At 34.7% G+C, this 23,990-nt stretch overlaps 1 protein-coding gene across 12 annotated transcripts in view; it reads left to right on the forward strand.

The window, feature by feature from the left end:
* Positions 1–23,990, forward strand: part of DCAF6 (DDB1 and CUL4 associated factor 6) — a 130,636-nt gene that overhangs the window by 97,258 nt on the left and 9,388 nt on the right. For 7 of the 12 annotated variants that reach the window (XM_077901542.1, XM_077901536.1, XM_077901538.1 and 4 more), the window contains 4 exons: positions 381–467; positions 641–968; positions 5,990–6,031; positions 23,528–23,666. In XM_077901542.1, the coding sequence (XP_077757668.1) occupies positions 381–467; positions 641–968; positions 5,990–6,031; positions 23,528–23,666 (596 nt within the window). The remainder of the gene's footprint in view (positions 1–380; positions 468–640; positions 969–5,989; positions 6,032–23,527; positions 23,667–23,990) is intronic. The other 5 variants (XM_077901540.1, XM_077901539.1, XM_077901545.1 and 2 more) reach the window with 2 other exon arrangements.

A 23,990-nucleotide genomic window follows, 5' to 3' on the forward strand; every position in this document is an offset into this window, starting at 1 on the left:
ATACACAATAAAGGGATAGAAAAAATACTCAGTTTTTAGATTTTGTGAAGTTTAGAAAAAAGGCAAGACTGAGTAATGTCAGTTGTGAGGGATAAGCTAAAGCAGAAATTCTTCACGAAGAGTTCATGAAGGTCTATGCATGGACTTTGGGAGGAGGCAGTGGGTAGAATTGCTCATCCATCCTTGACAGTGTTTGTACAATTTGGTATGTACATGTATATTTGCATTAAACTGAGGGGAGGTTAGATCTGAGTATCAGAAGATTCTGTGATCCAAAAAGGATTAGGAACTGTTTATACAGAGGAAAGCTACAGTATTCTATTAGTGTTTATTTTTATTTAAAAAAATTGGATTTAATGATAATTTGGTTTATTTCCCAGAAGCTCTTGAAGAATCATCAGAGGATGTGACAACATATCAGGAAGGTACATCTGCAGAAAACACAATTGAGAAACGTATAGATATAGGTGAGTTGTCTTGTTCTCTTTAGACAGTTGCTTCATGTGGGAAAATAAGCTGTAATTTACATTACTCTCTTCTGAGTTGGAGGCCATTTTCAAGTAGATGTGTTAGAGAGCTTCAAGTTACATTAAACAGAGTTGCAGACATGACCAACTGTTTCTACTTTTTTTCCTGATAGCACAATCAGATAAATTAACATCTGAGCCGTTGGATTCCAGCTCAGGAGAAAGAAATGACTTCAATCTTGATAGCTCTTGTGAGGTTCCAGAAGAATCCACTTCGTCTGAACAAGGCAAGGAACCAGGAACTTCAGATCAACCCAGCACTGAAGGTGCTACCAGTCAAAATACCACCAATCCTGAGCCTCAGTCACAAACAGAAGCCATCGGGCCTTTGGCTCATGAGGAAACATTAGCCAGGGACTCTGCTCTCCAGGATACAGATGACAGTGATGATGACCCAGTCCTGATCCCAGGTGCAAGGTATCGAGCCGGACCTGGTGATAGGTTGGTAAATTTTTAATTAAAATGAATTATAAAATATACAATTCACAGGACTTTGATGTCACATAAAGGAATCTCTCCATTTTTTACAGTTGCTTTCTCTAAGGGTATCTCAGTTGTATAAACTCACAGAATTTTTTAAACTGTAAATGATTTTATGTATTACATTCTTTGAGCAAACTGTGTGTTAAGAAGGGAATAAAAAGTCTTACTGCTTTGTATCTCTAGCACTGAGACTTGCTCCTCAATTTACACATCAGGAGAAAGGAATGTGGAGAATGACCAACAGGTTGTGTACGAAGTCAGGGTTATATTTAGCTGTCAGGTCCCTGTAGACAGCCTGGCCTTTATCAGTTCTGTTTTGTTTAATAGTTTTTCTGCTTTTTATTGACCCTGGGTTAAGGTAGTGTGATAGTTCTCTTTTTGAGAACCTTATGTTTTTCTGTGTTTTCTACTAAATAACTTAGTTTAGAAAACGAAAAATTACACCAAGTAACAAATATAACTATGATAAAGAATTGCTCATGTATACTTCTTTCATATTTTATTTTGTGTGATCATACGGATACATCTTATTTTTTAGTAGATAAAATAAATCTTTTAAGGCACATAATGTTCCATACTTTTCAAAAACTGCTTCTGCAGATATGGCTATCATATCTCATTATAAGTTCTGCCCTTTTCCAGAGAATAAAATTTTATCTTTAAGTTCCTAGTTCACACAGATGTGAAGAACCATTTCACATACTTCCTTGCTCAATATACTACTGCTTTTAAAATATTCTGACATTTCTGTCAAGTGGAAAATATAATAAAAATATTATATGGCATTGCCATTCTTTAATGGTAAATTAATGATCAAAAACTTTATGACATGGATTTGAATCTTGCTTTTACTACTTAGCTGTATTTCCTCATTTAAATTCATGTTTTTGTAAGGTTTGGTTTCCTTATCTATGAAATAAGGTTATAACTATCTAGAATTGTTACAAGAATTTTTAGAAATCCATCAATCAGTAAGTAGGACCTATCCACTTTGAAAGCACTAAATAAATGATAGCTGTGTTAAACAACCTGGATGTCTGTGTGGCTACTCAGACTTAAAAAGCAATTACAATAAGTATGGCTTTAGGGGTAAAGACTGACAGAGGACGAGCAAAAATCCCAAACAGTACTGCTTGCAGTTCATCAAAACCCAGGAAAGGATAGTTCCTTTAGTTATATTTAGTCAGAATGTTTATTTCGCAGTGGCATTGTTTTACATGTAAAGGAAGTGATCTCTCCCAGTGTTTGTACTTAAAGATTTAAACAAACATCTTCTCTTTAGTCTTTAGCATTCTTAGTCTCTATTTTAGACAAGTAAAACTTAGTTCCATTTCTTTCCATACCCAGAGGGATATCACCAGTTGATGTATACAGATAAGGTTGGCAAGCAGAGCACAATTTGAAAATCAAATTGATGGTTTCTAAAACCCAAGGTAGAGAGATAGAGTCTATAATTATTTTAAGGTTGTACACTTAGGGCCTTTTATTTATATAAGTGAGCATATGTCCTTGATTTTTTCTGTACTTTGTATCTAAAAATGATGTTAAGGTCATAATTGAAAATAAAGTTTAAGTTTATACTTTCTAGTAAAATGGACCATATCACTTAACCAAGTTTATTTGTTTAAATAAGAAATTAATATATTTAATAGATATTAGATACTTGCAAAAATCATAATTATTTAGCATCTTCTATCCAAACTAACTGATAAACACTTTTATATCAAGCCTACCTTATAACTGAGGAAACTGAGGTGCTAAGCAGAGTTTTTGTATATTCTAGACCAAAAAAGGTTTTTTGCTTGTTTATTTTTTTAAACACAGTAGTATAACATCAGTGGGAAGGGAAGATTTGGTAGGGAAAGTGGGTCCTAGAGAACCTAAAACTTCTTGTGATGTATTATCCTTAGAAACTATAATATCTTTCTATTGAGCTTTATCATTTACTTACCATTTTCATAATACTTAGATGATTTATGGTTTAGGGATTCCCCCAGGGGTTGGATCTCCCACAGAGTTGGCACCTGATAGCCTCATTGTTTCAAGAGACCCAGATGCTAAACTAGAGCAGCAGAATCTTTTAGAGGCAGGGAAATCAGGGACAGTTGCCTAGAGCTGATCCCACTCCATACACGTACTCTTGAGTTCATACTCCCAAGGTTGGATTCAGATCTGAAACCTTCTTTGGGTGAACTTACTGAAGAATAATAGAAGAATAATAAAGTTCTTACCCTTTGGGAACTAAAGAAGAGAGAACAAATCCACAAGCTAGTTATAAAAATGGGGAAAACAGTTTTAATAAATAAATGAAATACAATATTTCATATATACAAAGATGTATATACTAAGGTGATGCTAAAGGATTATAGTCACTTTCACCACTACATCAGTTCTTCTTTGAAATTTGCATTATTCTTTTCTAACTATTTGCCAAAAATTTTTAAATGGTGAAAAATCTTTCTTCTGATTTTTATCTAAATGGTTTTTATAGTTCCTAACTTTCTTAGCACCATCTTGATTAAATATTGAACTACCTATATAAGGTATATTTTTAATATTTCTGCACCTTTCTAAGGATCCTTCACCCTTGAGACAACTGCCCATTTATCTTCTCTATTTGGAGAATAGGTATGTTGACTTTTATTCTTAAGAGAGAAACTTAAGATATTTTGCTTCTTAAGAACATGAAAAGAATCATTTACCAGCTTGTAAGTAGGCATATGATTTCTGAGAATTTCTGTTTCCAAAAGGATAAAAGATTTCAAAGCTCTATTTTAAAAATCATGCCATTTGGCTCTTAGTATCTAAGGTTATAGTTCATACTTGGATGAAGTGCTCAACTAAAAAGATACAGGTCTTAAAGTTCCCTTGTTGCCGCCACTTGAGAAGCCCAGTCAAGATTAGTTTGGTTAGAGTAAAGAAATGGCCCTAAAATTAAATATGATTAGAGTATATACTTAGATCTGTACTTTAATGTGTATAAAAATTATAATAGTAGATCTCAATTTTTTGCCCCAAGTTTAATTTTTGAAATGAAAGCTGAAAAGTTTATAACTAAACCTTTTTTTTTTTTTAAGATTTTATTTATTTATTCATGAGAGACAGAGAGAGAGAGAGAGAGAGAGGCAGAGACACAGGCAGAGGGAGAAGCAGGCTCCATGCAGGGAGCCTGACGTGGGACTCGATCCTGGGTCTCCAGGATCACGCCCTGGGCTGAAGGCGGTGCTAAACCGCTGAGCCACCTGGGCTGCCCATAACTAAGCCATTTTTGATATACATTTAATAAAAATATCAGAACAGTTCTTTGCAATGCAAAGTAATGATTTCTTTATAAAGATTTGCATTTATAATTTGGTTAGATAAATATGACTTGGTTTTTCACTTTTAGGCTGAGATCAAGCATGAGAAGGAACTGTCTTAGAAGATAAAGGCCTTAACAACTAACATAGATGTTTTAAAATGGAATGCTCTTCTCATTAACGATAGCTAGTCTCGATACAAATACAACTAGGACTCTTTATAGTAGAGGTCAGCAGACTTTTTCCTGAAAAGCCAGAGTAAATATTTAAGTTTTGCTGCCCTAGAGACAAAACGGAGGCTATTATGTAGGTACTTATATAACCATTTAAATGTAACTGTAAAATGTTTTACAAATGTAAAAACTATTCTTTGCCTACCAGCTGTTAGAAAACAGATGACTAGCTCATTTGGCCAAAAAGCCATAGTTTGCTAATTCCTATTCTATAGCAAATCAGTCTTAGAGAAGAACAGTTATAGTCTGTGGTAAAATGCCTCTACTGGTAGATATCCAGAGTTTAAAACAATGAAGTCAGTCTCTAAATTACTATGTATTTGGTCCCCTTTAACTTTGTCTAAGGCAAGAGCATAGAACATTAAATGGAAACTAAATTGAAGAAAGAAATAAACACATACTTCCAATCATGGTATTAAAAAAAAACAAATAAAAATAGTATGTGGTATCCCTTAGTGATTTTTATTTACTGGATTTAGAAATATAGGCGTGGCCCTTGAAATGAAAGGAACATGGTCAGATTTTCTATTTATATGTTTTTCACACAAACTGTTTCCATGGTGCCAAATCAATTTTTACAATAAATGGTATGATGGCCTGGCTGGTAGCTCTTTGTTTTGCCAAACCCAAGAGGTTTTTTGCTAAGAAGCATCTAAGTGAGCTTCCTGAAGAAGTTCTCACATAGTCTTTAAAGTTTTTAGTTATGGGCTCAATCAAGGTGTTCTAAAGATTTTTTCCCATAAATATTAAAGTTATTACCTGTTAACCACTTTTTTAAAAAGTATTTTTTATATGCATAGAACTGTAGTTCCACTTACTTACTCTGGACTGTGAAACGTGGCCTTTATTGGTAAAGTTCTTTGTGTTCTCTAAATTTACCACTGTCTCTTTAGCCATCATTATGATCACTCTCAGTATTTCTGATGATTCAAGTGTATTCTTTATTGAAGAAAATTGCAGAGAAAAAAGTAACTAGAGACAAAGAACTGAACTCCTAGAGAGTTAAAATCCCTGTTATTTTTGCTTGCTTGCTATACAGTCTATGGTTAGGACAAATGAGTCAGCTAAGGGCTTAATTATTTTTTTCTGAAAGAGCAGCACAGCCCCAGGAGCATAACGTAGGTGTCTCAGTGGATGATATGGTGATGTGAGTCAGAGCAGTTCCCTGCACTGTAACCAGGGAGGTTCTAATCTATTTAAAGATAAAAGAGATTAAGTGCACTGTCTTCCTTCTAATCTGTCTTCTGTGAGTGTTCTGTTCCTTTAATTTCCTCAGATACATTTAGTCAAATGACATAGTCTCACATAAGACCTTAAATCACAAAGGGAAACAAACGTTTCCTTAGATTTAGGTGATTAATGATAGAAGTGGTGACCTGAATGCTTTAAATATTTGGTTTTTTGAAGTCTTTGTGAGTGACTTTAGTTATTGTGTTCCCTTCACTAGATTTAATATCAGAGGAACAACAATAGGTGATAGAATAATGAGGTAATTCAGTATGTTCCTTCATTATTTTATTTTTTCTTTATGATGAATTTGCCAGGTCCTCTTTTTCCACAGCTAACCACCTTTCCTATTAACAGTTAATACTTCTTTAAATTTACTGAACTCTAAGTGCTAAGCATTGTAAAGCGGGTTGCTTTTCACAAACTATATTTAGCTGCATGCACTGCATGAGAATAGAATGAAAAGAAGTTTCCTGTGTGCAGATGTAACTGATGTTCACTTCAAGTGTGTCATATGATAAGGTAACTATAATCTGAAATGATGTACTTTAAAGTATTGGTCACTCATTTTGAATATTTTGTTGAAGAATGCTACTTGCTTTTTCTAAAAACTTGATTAGGCTACCAATTAGCATTAGCAACTTTTTGTTATTATTAAAATATACTCTTTTCCCTTGAGAAGCAAAAGTAGACTTGAGTCTAATTCTGTGTAGGTTTAAAATTCAGTTTTTTTTTTTTAAAGAAAACTTTTCTTTTAAATAGCTTAATAACAATGTCACACATCAAGATGGTCTGTAACTCTGAGACACTTCTGTAATTTGAAGACTAACAGTGGGGTACATTTTTAAATATAACTTTAAACTTTAATCCCATTATTCATCTACCCCCAACCTGGTTTACTGACAAAATCAATCTTGTCCCTAATTCCAGTGACAACATGTCTGTTTTTTACCATTCATTAGTTTCTAAAACAAAGGGGATTATAAAACATAAAATGGAATTTGTTTCAGGGCTTTTTGATTTTCTGCTTCATACCTTTTATCTCAAGTATGCAAAGACAGTTTTTGCTTTTACAGTTATGAACTAATAAACAGCAGCAAAGCAGAAAATGTGATGCTTCTCTTCACTCAGCGCTGAGTTAGACTCATTCTTTACCTTACTTATTTCTTCCCTACATGGAGATCATCAGGGGTAGTTTCTCAGTAAAGATAGTTGTTTCGTGACACCGAGCATGTATTCAGTCTGCCTCCCCTTTTAGCAGATGGGGATGGCAGGGGAATGTAGGAGTTCTGCTTAAGATAAAATTAAGAAAATAGAATTAGAAACAGAATTATTACATGTTAATATCTGTACTGCTCACATAGCCAGTCTTCATTAGGGGCTGTCCAGTAGTGTTCTGTGAAGGTATTTTACTGTAATATGCTGAGATTCTGAATCATAGGTGCCATATTTGATCTATTTCTTTTAATAATAAATAAAATGGTAGTCACCCCTACTCTTCACTCAACTGCTATTACCTAATCACCTCTTACCTGGTCTCCTATCCCAATGGTCCTCCTGCTGCTTGCAGTCTGTGTCCTCATCATAGCCACTCCCACTGGCTCTCCAGTGCCTGTGCTACAGAAAAACTCCAGCTCTTTTGCCTGCTATGTAGGGCATTCTCTGTTGTAGCTGCTGCCAAAAATTGCTGAACCTCTCTACAGCAGACCTATTTGGAGTGTCTCTGAATACACTCAGTGCCTCTGTTGCTTTATTCACTTGTGCCCTCAACCTGAAATGCCCTCCTGTCACCATCACCATCAGGTTGGCCACCTTATCTCAACATTCATCTTAAGTTGCTTATTTTTAAAACTTTTCCTGGCCCATACTTTTCTTAGTCTCAGGTAGGACTGCACGTTTCTTCTGTGTGCCCTTACATGTATCTGTTATGCTGCCTTATAACACTTACTCTGCGTGTATATGTTGCCGTATAGAAGATGTAAACACCTTTAAGGCCGGCATAATAACACATACATGGATATGTAAATAAGAGTTGGCAAAGAAAACATCTTTTCATCTAAAACTCTAGCTAACTAAATTTTCCTCCGTATTTCTTTAGATGATCTGGCTTATTGTTTTCTTCCTTTGAGTTCCTAAACTTGAAATAAAGAAAAAACTATGAATTACAGTTGACCTTTGAATAACATGGATTTGAACTGTGTAGATCCACTTAGATGCAGATTTTTTTTAATAAGTACAATACTAGAAGTTTACAGTACTATAAATTTTCTTTTCCTTACAATTTTCTTTATAACATTTTTTCTCCAGCTTTATTGTAAGTAGACAATATGTAATACATACAACATACAAAATACGTGTTACTCGACTATTTATGCTATCAGTAAGTCTTCTCTGGTCAATGGTAGGCTATCAGTAGGTTAATGGGGAGTCAGAAGTCTTATGCAGATTTTCAGCTGCACGGGTTGTGGGGGAGTTGGTAATTCTAAACCACACATTGTTTAAACATCAACTTGTATTGTTTCAGAGGTCCCACAACCTTCCCACATATTTGATGACTTCCTAGAAAGACTCAAAGAACTCAGATTCACTTGTAATTATGACAAAGGAAAAGACACATCAGACAGAGTCTGGAAGAATCTAAGCATAAGCTTCCAACATTCTTCTTCCCGGCATGGGCTGTATAATGTACTCCTTCCTTCAGCAATAAAATGCCGTAACACCTATGTAGTGTTTCTGTTTAGAGAAGCTTGCTTAAGATACAAAATCTGGCATTTTTATTGGGGGCTGGTTGTGTAGACATCCTCCACACCCAAACAAAACTATCTGAACTCCAGACCTAGAAGGAAAGTAGGTGTTCTCGTTATTTGTTACAGATGATCTAGGCAAGCAGGGGGCAGTGTTCCAGGCAAGCAGAACAATGTAGGGAATGTCCCCACAAATCGAGTTTCCAGACACCAGCCAAAGGCCAGCCTTGGAAGCTGACCCTTCTAAAGATAGCAGTGTCAGGCTTGCTTTCCCTTAGCTCTACTAGTACATTTTGAGGGGAAAATGCATTCCCTACCCCTACACACACACACAGCTCATGTCTAGGTCTTTTTGTATGCCCCCAAGTTGTTAGGGTTTTATGTACCACAATGAAAGTGTGCACATGAGCTTTCTATTCACTTCCCACCCTGGGTAGCCTGGGATTGAATTAGTGATTCTAATGGCCAGCTAGGTTGCTCCCCCCACAGTGTCTTTGTGGTTGTCCGAGGAAACATTGTGAGCAATCTCAGAACAGTAAGATCTCTGGACTAGGAACCTCCAGAAGTCTCTGAGCAGTACTTTTTTTTCATGTTACCCTAAGTGCTCTGGTTCTCTACCATGGTGTCACAAAATTTGGGAAATACTACATTGTGTATAACCTCTTTTGAGATTCATAAAACTGGCATAAGAAAACCTCTCAGAAAACTTGGAACCAAAAAACTGTTTAGTTTTACTTAACCCATTATTTTCCACATTCCACAAACCCATTTTGTGGAACACCTAAAAAAAAACAACTATTAATTTGGAAAATGCTCTTCCAATTTACATTCTAAAGTGTATCAAGTTCATTAGATACCTAGACTAGAAGACTCTTTCACACCTGCAAAGAATTTCTTCCTATAGGTTGACTCAGAATTCACCTGTTATGATTGTAGTCCTGTCCTTTAAGTTCTATCCTTAGTTATAGTCCTTTTATATTAAACTCCTTTGGCTAATTAAATTACTCCTTAAATCATTTAATGGTAGGTTAAATAAATCAGTCGTCTCTCAGTCTTGATTAGGCCATTTTTTTCTGCCTTAAAATTTCTTTGTTCTTCCACAAGTCATTTTAATAACACCAATAATATCAATTAATTTGTACCACTCTAGCTATATGTAATGGTGGGAGGTTTTTTTGTTTGTTTTAAGTGGGCTCCACACTGGGCGTGGACTTGAACTCACGATCTTGCGATCAAGACCTGAGCTGATATTAAGAGTCAAGACATTTAACTGACTGAGCCCCCCCAGGCACCCCTGTAATAGTGTTTTATAAAAAGATTTACCATATTAGAAACAATAGGCAAAGTAATTCATGTTTTATATTTTTAGTGCTGTTTCATTTCTTCTTATATTTTAACCTAGTTCTCTAACAACTGAATGTGCCAATTTATTTATTTTTTTAAATAGGGCTAATAGACTGTTTTTCTTTAATTTTATTTAAATTGAATTTCCTGACATATCATGTAACAGTCTCATCTCATCATGTGCCCTCCTTAATGCCCATCACCCAGTTACCCCATCTCCCCACCCTCCCTCTCCTTCTGCAACCCTTTGTTTCCCAGAGTTAGGAGACTCTCATGGTTTGTTTTCCTCTCTAGTATTTATAGACTTTTTCTGACTTTTATAACTTCTAATGGTAAGCTTGGAATTATCTTAAATTTTGCTGACCATTTAGAAACAGATTTTTCTAGAATATGTAGTATTAATAAAATGCAAAGACTCTCAGGGAAAAGGAAGGGATCTAAATAATAAACTTGGGAATCTAGGATTTAATTTTCTTAGGTCACTTATATATTAGATTCATTCTAGGTTTTTGTTTTGTTTTTTAAATGCTGTCTCCCAAATAAATAGCTGATACCTTGAGATGTTTTAGTTTTTCCTTTGAGATTCTTGGATGAATCAATTTCATATTTATTATTTTATCCATTCAATAAATCTACATGAACCAAACACCATGGCAGATGGTAGTGATATAAGATAATGACAACTCAGCCTTCATTAGCTCTTGGTTCAGTGGGATACATGGACACATATAACATAGTAATTGCAGCAATAGAGTTTTGGACAGGCACTGGCATTATTAAGGACTCTTAACCTAATTTAAGAAGGGGGAGAATTCTATTTTTGTAATTCTTGGTTTGTGACACACTATCATTGTTAATTCATGCTTGGTTCCTTTTCTTTACTCATTTTTTAATAATAAGACTACCAATAACTTAGATCCATGTGTACTGTCCTCCATTCTTTCCCCTTGCCCACCTTACTGGGGGCAAAACCATTCTTCTGAATGTCATATTTATCATGCTTTACTTTAAACAAGAAATTATGACAAACATAATTGCCAAAATAATATATCATTTAATTTGCTTTACCCACTTTTAAACTTTATAAAAAAGAATATCATACTGGATATGGGATTTAGGACTTGCCCTTTCTTTTTCATCAACATTATGTTAAGATTCATCCATGTTGTTATGTGTAGCTGATGCTCAATTTTCTGCTGTATAATAATCCATTATATGACTGTCCCATAATTTATCTCTTTTCCTGTGAATGGGCATTTAGGTTGTTTGCAGTTTTTGCTGTTATTAACAGTGCTGGTTTGAACATTCTGAAATATGTCTCCTTGGGTTTTTCTGGGGTGCATACCTAGGAATGGAAGGTTTAATTTTACAAGATAATCTCAAATTGAAAAAAAAAGATAATCTCAAATTGTTTTTCAAAATGGGGGTGTAAATTAATAAAGTCACTAAGTAATTACATTGATCCACATCTTCTCTACAACCTGGTTTTGTTACTTTTTTTGATTTTGCTAATTGATTTGGTGTACAGTGGTATCTTGTGGTTTTGATTTTCATTTCTCCATTTACAAAATGAGTTTATGCATCTCTCATTTGTTCTTTGGCCATATTAGTTTTCTACTGGGTTGTTTTAATTGACTTGTTTTACTTTTCCATGTTGATTGAGTTTTTATTATTAAGGAATTTTTAATAATTTTTATACTAATTTGCTATCATAAGTGTGCAAATATTTTTTTCTGGTTTGTGATTTATTTTATCTTTAAGTTGTCTTTTGAGGAACCATTCTTAATTTTGAATTTTATCATTCTTTAATTCATATCATTTTCTTTTATTTAAGAAATCCTTACCCTGAAATTTCAAAAATTGAAAATTTTCTTTTGAAGTTTCCTTTGGACAATTTAAGATATTAATCTATGTGGAATTGATCTTTATTTGTGATATATATTTGTGCCCACATAGCCCTATCTTCCTTGTTCATTTATTAAATGTTGAATTTCCCCAGGGAGCTGCAATGCTACCCATGTCATATTACAGAGTTCCATATAAACACAAGTCTGTTTCTGGGCTCTGTTTCATTCCATTGGACAATTGTTTGCCTCTCCATCAATACCATGCTCTTATCATTACTCTAGCTTATAGTCTTAATGTCTTCTAAGTCTCTTATTTTTCTTTAAAAGAGACTTGGCTACTCTTTGTTTCCTTAGGTCTGTTTTATGATCAACTTTTTAAGTTCCACACATGAGTCATCAGAATATGATTATAGGTGTAATAAGCCTGTAAATAAATTTGGAGAATTGATTATCCTCACAATATTAAGTTATTTCTACATTTATTTACGGTCTTTTTAAAAATGTCTTTCAGTAACATGTTATAATAGCCTACAAACAGGAATATCTTTCTTTAACTTATTTATAGACACTTTCATTTCCATTGCTGTTGTAAAGGTAATTTTTTAAAAACTTATGCTTTCTTAATAGTTGCTGATGTTTAGAAATGCAGTTGACTTGTATAATGATCCACCTAGATATTTTTCTGTTTTATCTATTAATTGGTATGTAAATTCCTAGTAGGTTTTTTGTTTTGTTTTGTTTTGTTTTGTTTTGTTTTGTTTTGTTGTAGACAGTCATATCATTGCAAATAGGAGTTTTATTTCCTACTTTTCATTCTTACTCCTTACAATATATTGGTTAATGAGGATAGTAAGAATCACACCTTGCTCCTGATTTTGAAAAGAATGTCTGCGTGAGTTTATTTAGGTTTGTGTTTTAGGGTTTTTGCAGATACCTTCTATCAGGTTAGGGGGTTCTTTGCTGCCCTAGTTTACTAACAGTTTTATCATGAATGAATGTTGATTGACTCAAGTACATTTTTTAAATCTATTGGGTTATCATATATTTTTTCTCCTTTAATGTGCTAATACAGTAGGTAACACTTGCAGATGCCCTAATACCAAACAGTCTTTTGGGTGTGTCGTATGACCCAGAATGTAGTCTATTTTGGTGAATGTTCCATTGAGAAGAATGTGTATTGTGCTGTTGTTGGATGAAGTAGTCAGTAGATGTCCATTAAATCCAGTTGATTTGTGGTGGTGTTGAGTTCAACTGTCTTTACTGCCTCCCTCCAATGTCTGCCCCTTTCTGAGACAAGTGTGTTGAAGTTTCTAGCTATAATAATGGATTCATCTGTTTCTCCTTGCATTTCTATCCGCTTTTGCCCCATGTGTTTTGACCCTTTCTGGTTAGGCACATACGCAATAAGGATTGTTTATGGAGAACTGATTCCTTTGACATTATGTAATGCTTTTCTTATCCCTGATAAAATGTTGCTTACTTTGAAGGCTGCTGTGTCTGAAAGAAAGAGTTATTCTTGCTTTCTTTTGTTTAGTGTTAGCATGGTATATTTTTCTCCATGCATTCACTTTTAAGCTATGTCAGTTTTTATTTTGAAGTGGATTTATTGTAGACAGTGGATGGTTGGGTCATGTTTTTTGATCCACTCCGATAATCTGTGTTTTATTTTTTTATATATATATTTTAAATTTTTTATTTACTCATGAAAGACACAGAGAGAAAGAGAGAGGCAGTAACAGAGGCAGAGGGAGGGGATCCCTGGGTGGCGCAGCGGTTTGGCACCTGCCTTTGGCCCAGGGCGCAATCCTGGAGACCCGGGATCGAATCCCACGTCGGGCTCCCAGTGCATGGAGCCTGCTTCTCCCTCTGCCTGTCTCTCTGCCTCTCTCTCTCTCTCTCTGTGGCTATCATAAATAAATAAAAATTAAAAAAAAAAAAAAAAAAACAGGCAAAGGGAGAAGTAGGCTCCATGCAGGGAGACTGATGTGGGACTCGATCCCGGGACCCCAGGATCATGCCCCGGGCTGAAGGCAGGCGCTAAACCACTGAGCCACCCAAGGATCCCCATAATCTGTGTTTTAATTGGTGTTTTTAGAACACTGATATTCAAAGCAATAATTGATATAATTGGATTAATGTTTACCATATTCTTTATTGTTCTCTGTTCTTTGTTCTTGTCTTTTTCTTTTTTTCTGCCTTTTGTGGTGTGAATCCAGTACTTTATATGACTGTATTTTCTCTCCTTTCTTAGCTTATCAGCTGTACTGCTTTTTTAAGACTTTAGTGGGTGCTCTAGAGTTTGCAGTGTACTTTTACAACTAATCCAATCCACTATCAAATAATACTATACCACTTCACAGATAGTGTGAATATCATATGATAAAAAACCTTAATTCCTTCTTCCTGTCCCTTGTATCACTGCTGTCATTCATTTCACTTTAACATAAACATTTATGCATGTAAGATACATAGTGCAATACATTATTGCTATTATTATTTTGAACTTAACTGTTAGATAAACAAAGAAAAATGAAAGTTTTTATTTTATCTTCACTTATTCCTACTTTGATACTCTTCTTTGTTTCTATAGATCCATGTGTCTGATTTCATTTTTTTCTCTATAAAGAACTTCTTTTAATATTTTTGCAAGGCAGGTCTACTGGCAACAAATTCCTTTGCTTTTTGTTTGAGAAAGTCTTTATTTCTTACTTAAGGATAATTCTACAGGGTACAAAATTCTGGGTTGGTGATTTTGTTTTCTCTCAGTGTTTTAAATATTTCACTTCGTTCTCTTCTTGCTTCATAGTTTCTGAGGAGAAGTTGGATGTGATTCTTATCTTTGTTCCTCTCTAGGTAAGATGTTTATTTTCCTCTGGCTTCTTTCAGGATTTTTTTTTTTAATCTTTGATTTTCTCTATTTTTAAAATGATATGCCTGGGTTGTAGGATTTTTGGTTTGGTTTGATTTTTTTGGTATTTATCCTGTTTGGTGTTCTCTAGGCTTCCTGAATCTATGATTTGGTGTCTGACATTAATTTGGGTGAAATTCTCAGTCATATTGTTTCAAATATTGCTTGTCTTTTATATTTCCTTTCTTTTCCTCTCCTTTCCTTCTTTTCTTTCCTTTCCTGACTTTCTGGAATTTTCATCATGCTTATGTTACATCAATTGTAGTTATCTCACAGTCCTTGGATATTCTGTTTGCACTTTTTCTTTCAGTCTTTGTTTCCTTTGCTTTTTGATTTTCAAGCATTCTATTAATATATCTTCTAGGTCAAGGATTTTTTTCAACCATGTCCAGTCTATTAATAAGCCTGTCAAAGGCATTCTTCATTTCTGTTTTGTTTGTTTATCTCTGGCCTTTCTTTTTTCTTAGAATTTCCAGCACTCTGCTTACATTGCTCTATTGTTGCATGTGGTACTTTATCCATTAGCGCCCTTAATAGTAATATTTTTTTTAGGATTCTATTTATGTATTTGAGAGAGAGTGAGCATGAAAGAGCATGAGCAGTGGGGAGGTGTTGAGGGAGAAGCAGGGACCCCCAATGCAGGGCTCGATCCCAGGACCTGGGGATCATGTCCTGAACTGAAGGCAGACGCTTAACCATCTGAGCTACCTAGGCTCCCCTATTCATAGTTATGTTAATCATAGTTACTTTAAACTCCTGGTCTGATAATTCCAACTTGCTCTCTTTAAATTGCTTTTTCTCTTTTGGTGTGCCTTGTTTTTGTTTTTTTTGTTTTTTTTGTTTTTTTTTTACTAGCTCTATATGATGTATTATGTAAAAGGAACTGCTCTAAATAAACATTTAGTAATATTGTGGTGAGGCATGGGGAGGGGAAGCATCCTATAGTCTTAAGAGTAGGTCTCAGTCTCTTAGTGAGCCTACATCTCTGGACTTTACAGGTGTTCCTCAGGGTTTTTTTTCTTTTCCTTCAAGTGGGATGGAATGGCCAGAGTGGCTGTAGTTGGCTTTTTTCCCTCCCTTAGGTTAGTTAGGCTTTGATTATTTATGATAATAATCCCTGCTGACTTATTAGTTAGCTAGTTAACAACTTTCCCCTAAAAACAGGCCTACTAAGAAGAATAGGGTGATCTGGCAGTTTTCAAAATGGTTCCTTTTCCTTCTCCCTGCCAGAGACTCAAGGGGATTTTTCTTCAGCATTTTGTGTGGCAATCTGGTCTGGCTCCTAGAGGCAAATCTGAAAATATTGTGGGGAGGGCCTCTATGACTGGGTTCCCCTGAAGTTTTTAAGTCTCACAGCTGTCCACACGGAGCCTCCAGCAGTTCCTCAAACACAGCTCAGGTGTTCTTACCCCCAAGTCTCTGCTCTGTTAAGCTAGGACTCCCAGTTTGCCTGTTGTCTCTCCAGTCTCAGGGACAGCAGTTTTCACTGTCTTTCCCTCTCTTACAGATCCAGGAAGACTTGTTGACTTTTTGGTCTGTTAAATTTTTTGTCAGTTTGTGGAGTGAAGACTTTCAAACTCCTTACATGTTGGGTTGAACAATCTTAATATTTCTGGGGAAAAATTAACTTGATCATGATATGATGTATTATCTTTTTGATACATTGTTGGATTTGATTTGCTGATATTTTGTGAAGGATTTTTGTATCTATATTTGGAATGAATTTTCTTGTATTTTCATGATCCTGTTTTTGGTAAAAAGTTACACTTGCATCAGAGAATTAGTAGAAAAATATTTCATATTTTCACAGTTTGTATAAGATTGGAATGATCTTTTCTTTAAAAGGTTAGTAGATCTTACCTATAAAACCATGTGGACCTTGTGTTTTCTTTTGGAGATAGTTTTTAAATATTATTTTACTTCTTTAATACCTACAGGACTGTTTACACTAGCTCTTCTTCTTTTTTTTTTTTTTTTTTTTTTTTTTACACTAGCTCTTCTTTTTAGTGAGTTTTAGTAGGTTTTTCAAAAAAATGTGTCAGTCCATCAAGGTTTGCAAATTTATTATGCTGTTTTTATTGTCTCTTTAATTTCTGCCATCTTGAGTTATAGCCACCTTTTTATTCATAACATTTATTTGAACTCCTTTAATTTTTTCATCATAATGGCAGAACTGTATAATATTGTTACTCTTTGTTTTGTATTTCCACTTTTTCTTTCTTTATTATTTCCTTGATCTATTTTCTTTGAGATTATTTTGTGGGACTTTTTCCCCCCTAACTCCTTTTTTATTTTTTAAGGTTTTTATGTATTTATTAATGAGAGACACACACACAGAGAGGCAGAGACATAGGCAGAGGGAGAAGCAGTCTCCCCATGGGAGCCTTATGGGACTTGATCCCAGGACCTCAGGATCACAACCTGAGCCAAAGGCAGTCAGTCACTCAACCACTGAGTCGCCCGAGTGCCCCTCCCTCTAACTTCTTAAGTTGTATACATTTAACTTTTTTTTTTTTTCAGTAACATCTAACTTGTGGTCAGAGAATGTGGTTGGTGTTAGATGCAGTCTTTGAAATTTATAGAAACTGACTTTGTGGCCTTGTACATGTCAAGTTTGTATCTATTTCATAGGTCCTTGAAAAGAATATTACTCTAATTTTTAATGTGGAATTTTTTATGTGATTATTAGATCAAGACCATTAATTGCGTTGTTAAAATTATTTATATTTTTGATGTTTGTGTATTTTTGTCAGCTTGGCTTATAAAATAGGGAGAGAATTGTGTTGAAATCTTCACTATTATGGTGGATTTGTCTAATTCTCCTTGCAGTTATGTCCTTTTTCTTTTTAAATGCAATTTGAGGCTACTTTTACTGGGTGTATGTTAAATTGTTATATCTTCCTGGTAAGTTGAATTTACTATATGTATGTAGTAATCCTCTCAATTCTTTTGTTTGTTTTTAAGATTTTATTCATTTATTTGAGAGAGAGCATAAAAGAAGTGAGGGAGGAGGAGGAGGCAGAGTGTGAGGGAGAAGAGACTCCTGGCTAAGCAAGGAGCCCAAAGTAGGGCTCCATCCCATGGCCCGGGCCCATTACCCAAGCCAAAGCAGACATTTAACCAACTGAGCCACCCAGGAGCCCATAGTCCTCTCTATTCTTAATCCTACTTTTTACCTTAGTCTGTTTTGTCTGATATTAATGTAGCCAAGTCACCTTTCATTTAATTAGTATTTGTGTAATATCCTTTTGCTTGAAATGTTTCCTTGTCTTTATGCTCTCAGTGTTTCTTAGACAATCTTTTTTCTCAATTGGTGAATTTACTCTATTTAAATTTACTATCATTATGGATATATATATATTTTTTTTACTATTTTTAAATTTAAATTCAATTAATTAGTAGACTAATACTCATTTCAGAGGTGGAATTCAGTGAATCATCAGTTGCATATAATACCCAGTGCTCATTACATCCCATGGCTTCCTTAATGTCCATCACCCAGTTACTCCATCCCCTCACCCCCTCCTCTTCAACTCTCAGTTTGTTTCTTATGATTAAAAGTGTTATGGTTTGTCCTTCTCTGATTTCATCTTGTTTTATTTTATCCTCTCTCCTTCTGTGCTCCTCTCTTTTCTTTCTTAAATTCCACATATGAGTGAAATCAGCATTACGGATATATTTAAACTTTTTTCCAACTTCTAATTATCCTGTTTTACCATTTTTTTGTTTTGTATTTTACTTCTTGCCTTTTTTAGGATTGATTTATCTTTTTTTTTTTAAGTTTTGCTTTTCTCTATTTTCTGCATTGGGTTTAAATTTATACTCTGTATTACTATGATTTTATTGTTTACTTTTAAAATTGTATATACATAATTAACTTTATAATGTCTTTTATGACTTTTGATTTCGGTGCCAAACTAGCATAAGCTATCATAAAAGAATGACTAATATTCTCCAGAACAACTTTGCCAATGGTAGGCTTTTAATAAATATTTGTTTGCTGATTGGTGCTCTTCATATGTATGTATCATTTTCACTTTCATTTGATAAAATTTGCAAAGTAATAAAGTACACATTATTTTCAATGATATATTTTTTCACTGTTTCCTATGAAATATTCTCCAGGAAAGTTGTTTCAGTGTATTCACTTTAAGCTTATTATGTTATCTGAGTTGGACATTACGTGATTGTATATGTAAGTGTAGTATCTATTGTTACTTTTTATTTTCTAATGTGAAATTTGTGCACGTGAAACTTTTTCTCTTAGATAATTTTCCTACAGTGATATAGTGGTAGGTGCCCTAATCTTGGATCAAAACTGTATAATATAAAGCACATAACTTGAGATCTAGATTTTATTTATTTACTTTTCTCCTAATTTTTATTTAAATTCTAGTTAGTTATATAGTATAATACTGGTTTTAGGAGTAGAATTCCGTGATTCATCACTTACATACAGCACCCAGAGCTCATCACAGGTACCCTTCTTAATGCCCATCACCCGTCTAGTCCATCCTCCCAAACACCTCTCCTCCAGCAACCCTGTTCTGTCATAAAGAATCTCTTATGGTTTGTTTCCTTCTATTTTCCCCACCCATATGTTCATTGGTTTTGTTTCTTAAATTCTAAATATGAGTGAAATAATGTGGTATTTGTCTTTCTCTGAGTGACTGACTTTGTTTAGAACAATATACTTCAGCTCTGTCCACATTATTGCAAATGGCAAGATTTCATTCCGTGTTTTGATGGCTGATTAGTGGAGATCTAGATTTTAAAATTAGAATGGTTAAATTAAACAAATATTAAGCAGTAAATTAGACCATATTCTACAGCTAACTTTTTTTCTTTTCTACAGCTAACTTTTAAATGAAATGAACATTTTTGGTCTAGTACTGTCCTCACTAGTTCTTAATTATTATTACCTCATTAAGCATTCAGCTTTAATTTTGTCCACACATCTTGTTTTAAATAACTTGAGCTTCTATCTAAATTCTTAATTTATCACATAATTTATCTTCCCGTTTATAGCTCCTAAGGCCTTTTGTTTGTCAGCAAGGTCATTTGTTTCCTCTATTACCTGATACTCTGCTTTCTTAACAAAAGAGTTTTTTTATTTATTGGTTTATTTTTTTTTTGTTTTTTGTTTTTTGTTTTTTTTTATTCATAGAGATGCAGAGAGAGAGAGGCAGAGAGAGAAGCAGAGGGAGAAGCAGGCTCCATGCAGAGAGCCTGACGTGGGACTCTATCCAGGGTCTCCAGGATCACACCCTGGAGGGTGGCGCTAAACCGCTGCGCCACCAGGGCTGCCCAGTTTTTTTTGTTTTTTTTTTTTAAAGATTTTATTTATTTATTCATGATCGACAGAGAGAGAGAGAGAGAGAGAGAGAAGCAGAGACACAGGCAGAGGGAGAAGCAGGCTCCATGCCGGGAGCCTGACACGGGACTCGATCCCGGGACTCCAGGATTGCGCCCTGGGCCAAAGGTAGGTGTCAAACCGCTGAGCCACCCAGGGATCCCTATTTATTGGTTTTTTGCTAAGCATATATTTGTATCTGATTCAGAGTGTCTTCTCTTCTACTTAAGAAGAGAGATCTAATTATATTATGTTTCTTTTGAGAGTATTTGAACTCTTAGTCCTTCTTATTATCACCTCCCAATTAGAAAGAGAAAATCAGAGTAAACATGTCACTTTTTTGCATGGAACTTCCTAATTTTATCTAATTTAAGAATTTATGTGTAGACCCATTTTTTTTGAATATACGAAGCACAGTATAAAGGTTTTACAGCACTTTTAAATAAGCTTGTATAACTTACAGTATATCATTTTATGAAAAAGAAAATACATTTTTACTATAAAAGTAGGAGTATGAAATTGTTATATAATTGTTTTAAAAAGTGTTACTAGGGTAGCCCGGGTGGCTCAGCGGTTTAGTGCCACCTTCAGCCCAGGGCCGGATCCTGGAGACCTGGGATCGAAACCCACATCGGGCTCCCTGCATGGAGCCTGCTTCTCCCTCTGCCTGTGTCTCTGCCTCTCTCTCTCCCTCTCTATGTGTCTGTCATGAATAAATAAATAAAATCTTTTTAAAAAAAAAAAGTGTTACTAATGATTTGGTTTCTGGTTTTCCATAGACCCTTTCTATGCATATATAGAATTGTTTCCCTAAGAATTATTCTTTTTTTTTTTAATTTTATTTATTTATTCATGAGAGAGGCAGAGACACAGGCAGAGGAAGAAGCAGGCTCCATGCAGGGAGCCCGACGTGGGACTCGATCCTGGGTCCCCAGGATCATACCCTGGGCTACAGGCGGCGCTAAACCACTGTGCCACCAGGGCTGCCCCTAAGAATATTCTTTAACCAATGTTGCAGATTTGGCAGTATAATGCTAACAGTTTTCACATAGTTGCTTATGGATTCTCCATATGGTTTTTTAATTTTATTTTTGAAATATTTTAAAGTAATCTCCACTCCCAGTGTGGGACTCAGACTCACAATCCTGAGATCAAGAGTCGCACCCTCCACTGACTGAGCCAGCCAGGTGCCCCTTCCTTATCTTTTTTAATGATGGTATAAATATTCCAATATATGGATGTAACATAACTTATTTAATTAATCTATCCTTTCCACGTGAACATTTAGATTATTTCCAGTCTTTCTGAAAGTACACTACCGAAGTTTTACTACGGTAAAAATTTATATTACATAAATGTATGTATAATCTAAATATAAACAATACAAAATATATAGTATTTGTATATTTACTTAACTTTTGTGCAGCATACATTTTTTAAAGGTAGAATTGGTGCATCAGGGATCCCTGGGTGGCGCAGCGGTTTGGCGCCTGCCTTTGGCCCAGGGCGCGATCCGAATCCCACGTCAGGCTCTCGGTGCATGGAGCCTGCTTCTCCCTCTGCCTATGTCTCTGCCTCTCTCTCTCTCTGTGACTATCATAAATAAATAAAAATGTTTAAAAAAAAAATTGGTGCATCAAAGCAAATACTTTTTTTAAGTGTTTTTTTTTATTTGGGGGGAACTTGGGTGACTCAGTTGGTTGAGCAATTCCCTCTCTCTCTCTGCCCTTCCCCCCGTATCTCTCTTTCCCTCTCTCTCTCAAATAAATAAAACTTTTTTTAAAAAGTTTTTTTAAAAGTAATCTCTACATTCAGTGTGGGGCTTGAACTCATTAACCGCCAAGATCAAGAGTCCCATGTTCTACTGACTGAGACAGCCAGGTGCTCCTAGCAAATACATATTTTAAATTTTAATAGATAATATTTAATTTTTAGTGAACTGGAACACAGTATATTGTTGGTGGGAATGTAAATTGGTGTAACCACTTTCAAAAATTGTTTGGAAGTATCTATTAAAGCTGAGCATATGTACATTCTGTGGTCTAGCCATTTTCCTGGGTATATACCCAGCAGAAACATGGACATATGTTTGCCAAGGACAGTAGCACTAATTTGATAATCAGCAACTGTGAACCAACCCAGTGTCTACCAACAGTTGATTGGATACATAAATTATAATGTCTTTTTACAAAGTAGTATTCTACAGCAAAGGGGATGAATTAATTACAGCTAAATAAGACAACATGGATGAATCTTAAAAAATAATGTTAAGCTAAAGAAGCTAGACTCAAAAATATATATCCTGTGATTCCATTTAATTAGTATTCACAAATTTGCAAAAGTAATTCATACTGTTAGAAGTCAGAATAATAGTTCTCTCTCAGTGGGAGTGAAGCACTGGGAGAATTCAGGAATTCCACTTATGCTGTTTCTCACTACCAGTGCTGGTTCATGGGTTTGTTTCACTTGTGAAAATTCATTGTATTACACACTTATGATATGCCTCCCTGTGTATGTATTCTGCTTCAATGAAAAGTTTCCAGTAAAGGAGTTCACTTAGATTTTTTATATATAGAACCACTCGCCAACGCCTATTAGTAGTTCCTGTACTCTTGCCTCATAAAAAGAAGTCAACTTGTTATTTTCATCTTATTATTAGTGAGGCTCAGCATTATATTATATATTTACTGACCATTTCTTCTATAATTTCTCTGCTCTTGTCCTTTGACTATTTTTCTGTTACAGTGTTCATTTTTCTTACTGATTTGTAAACTTTTTGGTCTATTATATGTCAAAATATAATGTTTTAAATAATAAATTCAAACTAACAAGCTTATTAACTATATCATGTGTTAGGAAAAGTTTCTTCTAATAATTAAATCAGTCTTAAAAGAGCTCATTATTCTTCAATCTCCAGCACCATAACCAACTCAGTTCTTAGGAGAGTAAAATCTGCCTCATTAGCTCCAAATCTATACTTTTGTATGGAGTCCATATAGAGTAGAATCTATTTGAAAGTTCTTGATTTACTGTACATAAAATAATGTTCTCTTTTTCATGCCTAGTCTGTTCTTTGCTGGGAACATCTTTAAATCTCAAAACAAGTTTACCCACTGATATTATATGTTACACTTAATTTCTTTTGGTTTCTCTTTATGCCTTTACATTTCCTCATATGGAGAAGAGAAATGATACTGAATAGGATTTGTTTTGTTTGTAGTAAATTTCATATTAATTTTGTCTATATTACATTTTTATAAAATAGCCCTTTAAAAACCAGTGTGCCGCATGCTATTTCCTTTACTCTCTCAACCAGTACCAAATTTCTAAGTGATCTCTTCACTAAAATATTTTGTTTTAGTAACTCAACTAGTCTGATGTAGTCTCACTGTTGTGTCTGCCTTTTTATGCTTTGGTTGGGGATGCCTTATTGAGATAATATTTAGTTTAAATATTTTCTTGACTTTACTGTACTTTAATGTTCCTCATTTTGGCTCTGTAGTGACTGTGAATGTTTTTTTAATTTATTTTTGTTTTTTTTCTTTTAATATGTAATTCATAGACGCTCTGCTGTTGCCCGCATTCAGGAATTCTTCAGGCGGAGAAAAGAAAGGAAAGAAATGGAAGAATTGGATACTTTGAACATTAGAAGGCCACTAGTAAAGATGGTTTATAAGGGCCATCGCAACTCCAGGACAATGGTACCAAATGCTCATGGCACTCTTTGGAGAAATTGCAGATTCATAATATTAAATTTTTTTTCCATACTGATGATCTTCATATGTTGCTGGTGTGATTCCAGTATAGCATTATTATACCTTACCAGTTACCTCTTTACTCAAACATGGTTCTTTTAGTCCTCGAATATGTTGCCAAAGACCATTATTGTTACAAGAAAATTCTACCCTACTAAGGAAATGTTGTAGAAGGTTAAAATTTTTAGTTGGTACAAGTAACAGTTGCTTCTTTTTGGTCTCTCACACTTGCTGTCAACCTGCCTAGTAGATTTTTTTTTTTTTTTTTTT

The sequence above is a fragment of the Canis aureus genome, chromosome 6 (genome assembly GCF_053574225.1).
Source record: "Canis aureus isolate CA01 chromosome 6, VMU_Caureus_v.1.0, whole genome shotgun sequence".
Classification (NCBI taxonomy): Eukaryota; Metazoa; Chordata; class Mammalia; order Carnivora; family Canidae; genus Canis; species Canis aureus.